This window comes from Solenopsis invicta, chromosome 1 (assembly GCF_016802725.1).
Source record: "Solenopsis invicta isolate M01_SB chromosome 1, UNIL_Sinv_3.0, whole genome shotgun sequence".
NCBI classification, from domain to species: Eukaryota; Metazoa; Arthropoda; class Insecta; order Hymenoptera; family Formicidae; genus Solenopsis; species Solenopsis invicta.
In genome coordinates, this window is record NC_052664.1 from 14449834 (window position 1) to 14462210 (window position 12377).

The 12377-nt window shown below is 31.9% G+C and overlaps 1 protein-coding gene across 1 annotated transcript in view; it reads right to left on the reverse strand.

Annotated features, from left to right (window-relative positions):
* LOC105194323 (paired mesoderm homeobox protein 2A) overlaps positions 1–9933 on the reverse strand; it is a 33472-nt gene extending 23539 nt beyond the window's left edge. Inside the window, 3 exon segments of the mRNA XM_011159183.3 lie at positions 4317–4510; positions 8935–9117; positions 9120–9933. Of these exon segments, the coding sequence (XP_011157485.2) occupies positions 4317–4510; positions 8935–9117; positions 9120–9294 (552 nt within the window). The 5' untranslated portion in view covers positions 9295–9933.
* Between the last annotated feature and the right edge of the window lie 2444 nt (positions 9934–12377).

The following is a 12377-nucleotide window of genomic DNA, read 5'->3' on the forward strand; positions in this document are numbered from 1 at the left end:
TATAATAATATTCAAACAAAATTTATTTTCAGTTTACAAGTCACATATGTTTTATGTAATTTGGATATTATTCATAATATTACTCATAATAATATTAATAAACGCAAGTCGTTTTTAGGAAATTTACAAAGATGAAGCGCAGAGAAAAAAATGTTAAGCATGATTGAAATATAAAGTTGCTACAATCAAAGCTGTAGCTAGATTTTCATATCCTAATCAACACAGCTGTAACGATTAGGGCTGTAGGGTCAAGGGGTTAACGGCAGCTTAAGTAACTTGCCGTCGCCAAGATAATCGCGCTCATCGTGCAAAAGTGGATTATACGCGTTGGAATATCAAGTTGTCGCCGCAAATAGCGAGTGATTTGGTTCCACAGTCGTCGAATCGCCATCCCTAATCTCGCCGTGTAATAATATCGCGATCGTCGATGACGAACGTTATATTAATCCGCGCCTACGTCTCCGAGATAAGATTAAATTTATTGCTCCCTCCTCTAAGCCCGAAACCAATGAAATCGTCCGCACTCCTCATCCGCGCGAGGATAATCTGAATGAAATTCGGCGAGGAGGTACTTCGGCGGCGCTAAGTGATGCACGTCAGTCGAGAAGTCTAACTTTAGGACCCGTTAGCGTCTGGAGAGCAGTCTAATCGCGTTACCGTACATGTACCTCACCTGTCCTTCCCGCGACACTTGCGTCCTACCGCGAGCAGGTAACGTCATGGATGTGTACAAGAAACGAGTAGAAGAAAATCGGCGAGGAAGCTGTAAGCTGTGACAGATAGCATCTGATCTTAACTCCCCTTGTTCCAAAGAGAGATCGTGTAAATTTATCTCGCATAAAGCGCAACTTTTATTATTATATATAGTATCCGACAAAAAACAAAAATGGCGATTATCAAGCTGTTGCTCTTCAATTTATGTACTATAAATAATGTTTAATTTAATCAATGAAACTCATATAACGCAACTAAATAATAAAGTTCTTCAGTTAATTTTGCACAAATTATAATTTAATAAAATTTATTTTGGATTTATTTAATATAATATTTTGATCTATTTCTTTGAACATTTAGAACGAAATATGACTACTTCTTGCTAAATGTTCAAAGAAATTAATAATGAGTTTTACTTGTTTACAATTAGTATGAACATTTTGATTAAATTCATGAGATAATAAATTGAAAAATATAATTAATGTAAATACATTTACTGTCAATGTTGAAAATTAAACAATTGAGAGACAAACAATTTCTTAAGCCATTTAAAAAAAAAATAGACTTAAAATTCTATACATTAAATTGTTAGTATTTTTAAAGATTGTTTTAGTTTAAAAACATCTAAGATATCATACGTTTTGATTTATGTATAATGATCCGAAAATAGTATAAATCAAATCGTATAAAACGAGAACAATTTTCCCGAATTCAGTTGTTACGTTCAAGAATATTTAACATGTTTATCTCCAATTACTGTAAATTGAAAATTGTCTTCATACACATCTCGTTTTGTGAAGCTCAAATTATGTTAAGATCAAATTTTCAAGAAATAACGAATAAATAAGACATAAGAGAAATTTTTTCACAAAAAAATTCGCTAGTCATCGCTTAATTTTTATATTTTTCCTAGTTTCTATGCTGGCGAAAAAGAATGCAAAAATATCACATAAGCGAAATTTTGTACACACGAGAAATACTTTTACAATAATGTTTGTACAATTCTTAAGTCGTTTATCTTTTGTTCGTGATAATCCGTCATGCGTATTAGACAGTATAATCCATCAGCTCGCGACCTGCAGGTAGCCATGAAAACGAAAATGGAGTCTGTAATGTAATTACACTACACTCCTTCTACGAACACATCCACAACTTTCCATCAACAACCATCTCTTTGCGTAGATGAAATAAACTACGCGATATGTAATGCAAAATTTTATACAAAAATTTAAGAAAAAAAAAACATGATCTTTTCTTGTAATAACCATAAAAAATTGTCTTGATTAAAGAAGGTGGTATTTTAGTTCTTGCAAGTATTATGGCCACTCGTAATATCTCTGTTATTAGATGAAAAGAATTCTAATGATTAGAGTAACTCTAGTTTTTATGCCTGCTAAAAAAAAATTAGAAGTAAATGTAAGTTATTTACAACTATTCTGTTGTAAGACTTTATGTCATATTAGTATTGTGTTATGATTTCAATTTTTTATCGTTAATATTAACGAAACCATTGTGAGTTGAATCAATTTGTTAATGTTGTAAGTAACATAACAATGTATTACAATCTATATAAAATGAGGGAGGGACATTTATGTATCACCACTAAGACTTTTACATTCCCTCTTTTTGTAGGGAGTGTAAAAGGCTTAGTGGTGATACATAAATGTAGAGAAATAGTAGAGAATGAAACAAACCAAAATGTAAGTGTTTAGTTTTTATATTCTTTCTTCAGCTTGATTGTCCCTTATGAGTAGTCATATCTCAATTTTTTTTATATACGGGTTTCTAAAAGTTTTTGCAAATATAAGAAGTACTCTTAAACATTTTGCTTTTTAAATTCTTTTTATAGTAATAGACAGTAAAAAGTTTTTATTGGTACAGTTTATATTTATCTTAAATATAATTAAATTCATAAATAATGTTTGATAAATTTAGTTTTTATATATCGGATTGACTCTACTTATGGAATCATTTAGTAGCTCGTATAATATTGCTTAGGCAAATCAATGCACAATAACCAATATTGTTATAAGAGAGCTTTACTTTTAAATATTTTGAAACTTTTTTTAAGGTAGGATAACTCTGATTTATGCCGCGCGGGAATTTACGCCGCAAAAGTCAGAAAAAAATAGAAGGAATAGAGATAACTTGCTTGCAACTACTCTATTATATACTAGTACTTTTATATTACACTAGTGACTAGTATTATGTTGTAATTTTAGTTTTTTTACTTTTAATATTAATGAAATCATTGTGAGTTGAATCACTTTGTCAATAAGTGGCGCAACAATGTATTAGAATTTACATAAAATAATTACTCTCTCTGTAGGAAGTGTAAAAGGTCTATTGATTATTTTATGATAGATAAGCATAGAGAAATAGTAAAGGACGGAGTATATAAAAATACAAGTACTTAGCTCTTATATTCTTTGTCCAATTTAATTGTTTCACTCATGAATGATCATAAATCCCACTACTTTTGGTATACAGAGGCAGAAGAGCAAAGGTTCCTTAAAATTTTTCCCCACAAATATAAAAATATAAATATTTTGTATTTCTAATTTTTTTATAGTAATAGTACGAAGTTTTTATTGGTATAATTCATTTTTCTTAAACGTAATAAATAATACTGAATAAATTAAGTTTTTTATTAGTGCGGCGTATATACTAAAGTTATCCTACATTATTTTAACAACTAATTACACATTACTTCCTTCTTTTCAAATTTGAGGGTATTATTACACGAATATATGGACATTCAAGTGTGATTTTGTTATTGAACATTTTATTTGCTGTACCTTTACATTTGTTTGACTTTGCGAGTTACGTAAAGTTAAACAATAATAGACATGAAACTTTGCTAAAGCGCTCTAGTGTGCTAACGTTTCTTATGCTGAATAGGCTAAATATAGCTTCTTTTTTGAAGATTTTATATCAAAGAAGTTATTCGATAAGTTAATTGTAGTTCTATTATTAATTTATAATTTACATTATATGTATAAAATTTTGGAACATGTATTATTCTGCAATTTTCTATTTATTTTGAATAAAAATATAATTTTATAACAAAATATTGTATTTCTTTAAACAAAACAAATTCTTTAAAATCATTTTTATAGGATCACAGTATCATCCCCTTTTTCTAGCCATTATGCAGCATGTTCGTATTTTTATAAATAATATTATAAATAATAAATATATAATTCATAACTTTAAGTCTAAAATCAATAGAATAACATTAAGACGATACAATCGTTAAGTTTTTAATTTAAGATATTGATTATTAACAAAGTTATTGTACAAAATGTAGATGGGGACTATCTACCACCTTCTCCTCTTTTAGGTTTATATTAAATATGCAAATTTTCAATTCTTAAATGTCTTATATCAATGTTATTAAAAACATCATATTCAACAAACACATAAAAATGTATATAATAGGTGCAATAATAATGCGTATCTATAATTTTGTTTTCTTTCCTTCGCGTAAGATAATTAAATGCAAACTTTTGATTGCATAAAGAAATATTGCCTAGAGATTTAATTTAACGTAAAATTTTAGAAAGAATAATTAATTGCTACAAAACAAAGAATAGACTAACCTGCACTCTAGCTTCCGTCAAATCGATCTTCATAGCGATTTCTTCTCTGGTGTAGATGTCTGGATAATGCGTTTCCTGGAATGCACGTTCCAATTCTTTCAGTTGGGCTGACGTAAATGTCGTTCGTATCCGACGTTGTTTTCTCTTCTCCGCGAGGCCGTCATGACCCGAGTAAGCTTTATATCCCAAACCGCCTGAAATTAAAAATGTACAAAATGTTAGCAAAGATAAAAATGGATCGTGCAATAATAAAAGCGATCCAATTTTTGGGAATATGATCTTTCATTCTTTATGCAATAACAACAATAATACGATAATAATAAAATGAATTATGGTTCAAACATAGGAGCGCAACGAAGAGAACTGATCTTTACTTTCCCGCATAAATATCAGAACAGTATTTACATAAAGAGTGTCCAGAAAATCACCCGCAAAACTTCGTGAAGTTATTTGCGACTTAAAAACAGAAAAAAATAAGTTATATAGCATAGGTCCGGAAATAAGTCGTTTTTGAATTGCAGCCACTTTTATGTTAAAAAAATTGTAATCTATTTTTCATAATCATAATCATAATAATCATAATTTATTTTACAGTTTTTTTATCAGAAATAACTACATTTCAATCTATTTTGCGAATAAATTATGATTTTTAAATGAAATAAATTACGTTTTTTTTAACATAAAAGTGGCTGTAATTAGGAAATGACTTATTTCGGGACCTATATAGAGCTCTATATTATAAGAGTAGCATGATTCTTTAATCTAAGCGATGCTGATTTTATGGACCCAATAGGTCTCTCACCCAATAAGCGTTCAGTGATTTTAGTTTCCACACTTTTCAGCCAACCAGCATTAGGTCCATTAGGTCCAAGATGGCGGTTGTTTGCGCTACACTTATAATATAGAGCTCTATTGTTTATATAGCTTCTTTTCCTTCTTCTAGGTCCAGAATCACTTCCCAAAATACTGTGAGCGATTTTTCGAATACCCTGTATGTTAAGTGAAAAGATAAACTAACAAAAATACGAGTAATCATAACAGTAATTATGAGTATGAGTAATTGTAACATTTATGATGAGAATATGTATTGCGTTTCCAGTTATTTGTTTAATACAGGTGCAACATTTTATTAGCAAAGCAAACAAGGAGGAATTAATTTCCTACAGTAATATTTATCGCATCCTTTACATCTTTGCCCTAAAAAAAAGGACATTTTTATATTTTGTACGTTGTTATAACTGTCACGTGTAAAATTCATAGCAAAATAATTAAAGTTTTACGCTTTTATAGCAAACAATTTAATTTTCTAAAATTATTGAGTAATCATGCTGAAGGTATATTCGGAAAGCTTTTACTTTATACGACTGATCACATTTGATATCCTTACGACAGTTTCATTTTGATAGCTATTTATAATTCTAGCTCTTGCAGTGAATTCATAAAACGTTAATTGAAGCATGACAGATACTACGTTACATAATATATCCGAGTGACATTCTTGCGCGCACCACGTCGTAACAACATGTGTGATGTTGAATTCAATCGAGATCAATTATCAACTAGAGCGAAGGGAGCTTAGCTCCCCGTTCGCGCGTGTGTGACATGTTTAGCCCCTTCTAAATCGCCGGAACAAACATAACAAAGCGTCGCACATTCATAGACCGACGGATTGACGCAAGGATAAAGGAGCTCTTCCTAAGCCATGTTGCAATCGAAATTATGAATTATTTATTATAAACAGCATTGATGATCTTAATATACGATAACATAATGACGATTAATATGCGATTATTTATTAACTTTTATTTATTAACTTAATCCATCTGAAACAACACAGAAAAATTTACTGATTAAATATTTCAATAAAAATAAACAATAACATATATAAATTATACCTATGGAGAATTTAATAAGATATTTTGAATAATTATTAAATAATTAGATAATTATATATATATAATGAATTGTAACAGGAACTCTGATAACTTTAAGATATTTCGTAATAATTTAAAAAAGTATTTTACAATAATTTATTAATTTAGACGCAATATTGTAATACCTTGATCAAACCCACATATCACAAAGCTCCGATTAAGCTCTTAGAGTGTTCATATTGCTGAGCTCTCGGGGAGCTTCCAAAATTCGACAAAATAATCTCCCAGGGAATTCATTTTGCTGAGCTGTCGAGAAACTTATAAAATTCGACAAAATAAACTCCTAGAGAGTTGATTTTGCTGAGCTGGAATATCTGTAAGATTTTTATACAATACAAATTACGTTGAAATTTGAAAATAACTTTGTTCAACATTTTTCAACGTGTCAAATCCCAATGAGCAAACAGTACTTTTTCAATGCTTTTTTTAATATTTATTTTTTATTAATTACAAATGGTACAGTTTTATTGTAAAAATATTTGTTTTATGTTAATTGCATATTTATTTTACATTAATTTTTTATTTAAGATAAAAATTTAGAAAAAATATGCATTTAACGTTTATTCAATATTTAATTTGCATTAATTACTCATTTGAAATAATGTTTAAAGAAATATTTGTTTTTAATATTAATTCAGGATTAGCTTAATATTTACATATTTATTTTATATTAATCATCTTTTTTAAATAACAATTTTAAATAATGTTTATTTAAAATTTATTTTACATTAATTATTTGGAATAACAATGTAAAATTAAATAATAAAAATTTTATCATATTTTATTTAATTATTATATCATATTAACTTTTTTCTAGTTGTATTCTTATTTAAATAAATAATAGAAAAGTTATTCTAGATGCTATTCCGTATTTAAAAATCAGTAAAAATCAGTAAAAAAACTATTTTTGTATATGTTTATATAAATAATATGCTTGTATTATATATCTTTTGATCTTTTTGATAACATGTATTGACCTGATCTATCAGTGATTTATCAGTATGATGTATTAACACAAAGTTTTCACAGATCATCACTTAGGTATCAATTCGCAGACGTCAAGCAGCGTTAGTAGCGGTTCCGATTTTAATGGGTGATCGTTTTCTTCGGAAATTTCTGAAAAAGAGTTTCCTACGAGCTTAAACAAAGCTCGCTGCGAATTTAAATGAAGGAACTCACAAAAATGGATGTAGGCGCTTCCGAGGAATTTATATGAAAACTTCCCAAGAACTACTTTGAAGCTTGCAGAAAGCTAAAAAGAAATTGATTTTTGAGCTCCCTGCAAACTTAAAGCTTTCAGGGAGCTCTCAAAAGCGGACATAGGAACTCCGTGCAAGTTCTTTTAAAGTTCAAATAAAGCTTACACTAAATTTGATAAGTTTTCCGAGAGTTTTTCGTACTATGTAAAAAATTATTAGGCATATATACCTTTTTTAATTTATCTGGAATTCTTTTATCTGTATTATTCACATTGATTACTGTATTATATATAAATTTAAAGGATTTCTAACACAAAAGATAATTTATTTTTTCACATTTTAATTTGTTTAACTCCTTTCAATTAGAAATAATTAAAAAATATAAGATGTGCCTACGGTTACATGATTTTTGACTATGGCTGCATAACTTTTTATAAAAAATTATATGAATCTTATCTTATATTGTGTTTTGTGTGTGTTTTAATAACAAATTAATTCTCTTTTATGAAGTCAATTTTTTATCAAAGAAAATGTCGTAAGTATAAATAAGGTTGGGGAGTAATACAAATTACGTGTAATGCCGTTTCTGATACTTTTTGGTAACAATTGTTACTTTTTTCTGTCTAACAGTAACAGTAACGTCGTGAGATTTTTACAGTAACGGTAACGAATTTTTATCGTTACTGTATAAACATACAACACAAATGTATGATTATTCAAGGATTTTAGAAAATCATATCATTTGCTTCTAAAAACGTAAAATTATTTTTGTATGAATTTTATACACATATAATGATGCAATTAATCAAAACTGTTATAGATTTCATATTAAACTGGTCAAGCGACAGAGACGATTGAATACAACTAAAAGAAAGGATTATTAAAATTTCGAAAAAAAAATAACAAAAACAAATATCGAATCATTACTTTCTAAGTAACGTTAATGTATTACTTTTATAAAATAATGGTTCCAACCTGGACTATAAATATACTTCAATATTTCTATTTTCAACAATAGTTTTAATTAAATATCAAATTAAATTTCTGAGTAAAGTTTTCTTAGAATTAAATGAAGATTCAAATTTGAATGTCTATTTGCGTCACCAAATTTCAGGACGAAGAAAATCTCTCACTTACAGTTGTTTATTATTTCAGCAACTATCAATGTCTAATCGTTCATTAATGAAAAATCGACAAGAAATTTGCTGAAGAATTTATCATTAGAATCTAACATCGTAGAATTGATTATAAATACATCAATCGTTTAAAAAATAAGAAACAGCGTAAATTATCTTGATCAGCGTAAATTCTTCCTGATATCCGAGAAAGAAATTTGGACTAGAGTTTTGATTTCATCTCGTAGCAATTGCAGTTTTAATAATTACTTCATAATTCATAATCCGGAAACTATTAAAACTCGGAAGTACGCTAATCAATAGCTTAGATGATTGAGCACTTAAAAAAAAAGACTGAAATGTCACTCACTCTGAAGATTGATGGCCGATGGAAAGATGGAGGCGGCGTGCCGATGGACTTCCTGGGACCTGGCGGCCATTACGGAGCAGGGGGTCGAGTGGGCCCCATGGTGCGCGTGGGCATGGGGGTGCGCGGTATGATGGGCCGTCAACGGCGTGCCGCCGGCCGCTGCACCGGCGGCAGCGGCCGCGTTCCCGGATAGCCGGCGGCTCGTGCCGCGGTATAACGATAGGCCGCTTGGCTCATCTGCGAGCACGAGCTCAGGTCTCCGTAACTGCACTGCATCTCGCCGGCGGCCAAAGCGCAGCTGGAGGCCTCGAAACCGGCCGCTGCCGCGGCCGCGGCCTGATTCAAATACGAGTAGTCCATAATGCCGTTGGCTTGACTGCAGGTAAATCCACTTTGCGTTACTCCGATGGCACTTGGTACTTTGAGAATCGTTTCTTCGCACTTGAGTGACAATTAGAGAGAGAGAGAGAGAGAGAGAGAGAGAGAGAGGGACGCGGCGTGGTCGTGCCGAATGACACGCACTCGAAGAAATCTACGGCAGACTGTTAAAAAGACACGATGTCTAACACATTGATGCTGTTCGTGCGGAGACGGGTACGTACAATGAGTCCCTTGCAAACTTTACGAAAAAAAAAAGACACTCGTTGCGCGATAACGTGCGGACGTGATGACGAATGCGATGTAAGAGATTTAGAGAAGGTCACGTAAGCGCCAGGGTGACTTATCCGGGCCCGCGTTTCTACCCGCGCTCTTGGGCCCGCTCGTCCGCGGGTAAGACCCGGGTAGACGCAGCGGTAGGAGCGCGGCACGCCGCTCTCTCGTCGGCGACGCTTCAGCGAGACCGGGAACCGTGCCGGGCCGCCGGTTGGGTTCCTCGATAGCGGCTTATGATGCGTAATCGGATCAGCGATATCAAATTATTGCGATTACACCGCGGATAGGAAGAAGTTTTCCGGCCCGCTTAAGAGCGCCCCGTACGACCGACTGGTGGGTCTCCTCAAAATCAAATGATAAGCTTAATTCAATAACCGTCGGTGCCGCGGGTAGGAGCGTGGGTGTGGCCGTAGATGACTCGCAGGAGTTGTGTTTCGTGGGGGGTTCGCCATGCGGAAGCTGATTCGCCGGCAGGCGAACCATCCCTGTGACGAGAACGGGGGTTGAAACACCGCCCAGTACCGGCAATACCTACTTCCACCCCTCTCGAGGTTTACGCGGGGCCACCCCCGGGTTAGAGACCAGACACAACCCTCTTCCCCAAACGGCCATCAGCCCGAATGAGTGCTATCATTCGATGACGCGCGCCCCTCCGGCCGCCCCACCTTCGGCATTACGATCGATCCCGCGCAGAGACGCCGGCGACGAAGGACGCCGTTGTGTCCTGGCTGCTCCAGTGGATGCGAGGAGTCTGCAGAAGGCTGCGTCGCCGTCGTGTCCCGTACCGCGACGAAGATCTCCTCGGAGCTGTTTACATCTGCGTGCCGTGCCGTGCCGTGCGAAAGATATCACACAGGCCGGATTATTCGCGTCGCGCGTCGACGCTAAAACGCTTCAACTGCTCACATCCTGACCGCTAAATATTAAATCAGAGAGCGAGAGAAACAGAGAGAAAGAAGCAAGAGATAAAGAAAGAAAGAATATATATATAATATTATTTCTTAACAGCTTTATTGAATGTGTATCGGAATCAATCTTTTAATACTATTTTAATCTACATAAAATAATTGCCATATAGTAATTATTTTCTCATTTGTTTTCAACAGCAATATTACATATTAGAGATTTATTTTATACAGCATATTTTTATACATCTTGTTTCGACATAATTAAATGACTTAATAAAATGAAAAAATGCCTTTTAAAATCCTAATAGTATTACTCAGACGGAAAACTTTTGCAATGATGAATCCTGAAAGCATTTTAAAAATATTTTTTAAATAAAAATGTGTAAAGAATATTATTTACAAACACGTAAAAAGAATGCTTAAATTCGATATACTTGAAAAAAATATAGCAATTATTATTACGATTAAAAAAGTGATTTCTCTAACGCGTTTAATGAAATTGTTAAAAAAAAAACAATGTTTCCAACTTCATATTTTTCCTTACAAATTGAAGCAAGTATAATTTGGTGAAAACTAAGAATTGATTACGTTTTAAGCAACCTTAATGTTATAAACTAAATGTAAAGATTGACGCATATATTATCATGTCCGTCGCATAGAAAATTAAGCTGACTAAAATTATAAAGATTTTATTATTAGTGACAGAAATTGTGGAAGAAAGATAAAAAATAGAGATTAAAAAGAAAAGTGCCTCTTATCAACGCAGATCAATTTAACTTTTCTTTATATATAAAGTGGGAGACTATTTTTGTGAATATTTGATTGTTCTAATGTTAAGTTTTGTCAAACAATATTTCTAATTTGGCGTTGTACATTTTTGTCACATTGAGGCATTACATAAATTTAAATAAAAATAAAGGATTAAAAGAATCTTCAGAAATGTTAATAAACATGCATTAACAAATGAAAAGTATATAATAGAGAAATAGATCAATAATTTTATAATTATTGATTTTATGAATTATTATTCAGCACTAAGAATCGCTGTGACTAATATAGACCTATTAACGTTACGTTTGACATTTTCATCCGTTCGGATTTAACTTAATATTGTTTATTAGACGTTGCTTGAAAAAAAAACGTTATTTCACATATATTAGTTATTGCGTGAAATATCATCACATGCCTCGGTCGAATTGGTAGAACACTCATACGGAATGTAGAAAAACCCATGTTCAAATCTTGACTAAGGTGTTATTTTTTCGCAATAAAATTATTTACAATTTTTTCAGGGAAAAGGGGATCTTATAACTGCTTCTAAAACATTAATATTATATATTTCGGCTTCATGACTGTGTTTCAAGTCCGACGAATATGCAGCACGCAGTTCGAATAAGTAGATTATAGAAATTAAAAATCATTATTCAATATTAAGAATCACTGTGACTGGCATAAGTCTGCTAAACTTATGTTTGATATTCTCATCAGTCCGGATTTAACTTATTATTGATAATTTTATACAAAATTGTGCCGCAAAAGTATAAATTTCCCCTACACTAGTTTATTATTGTACAAGAGTTACTCGTTAGTTCTCGTGAGAGTTATTCGTTAAACAGTTTATGACTCGGATATTCATCTGTCTCAAGAAAATATATATGTAGTATCCGTAGTATTCTGTAGTATCTAGTAGAAAATACTATAATTAAAAAGTTTCCTGACAAAAATCAAACAAGACAAAAAATTTTCAGAAAACAAAAAATTTCTTATCTTTAAACCATTTATTGTAAATATGATAATTTTTTTCCTATGAGTATAAAAACAAAGTTTCAAATTTTGATTAATATTTTGAAAATGTATTTAAATAAATAAATAAAAAATCTC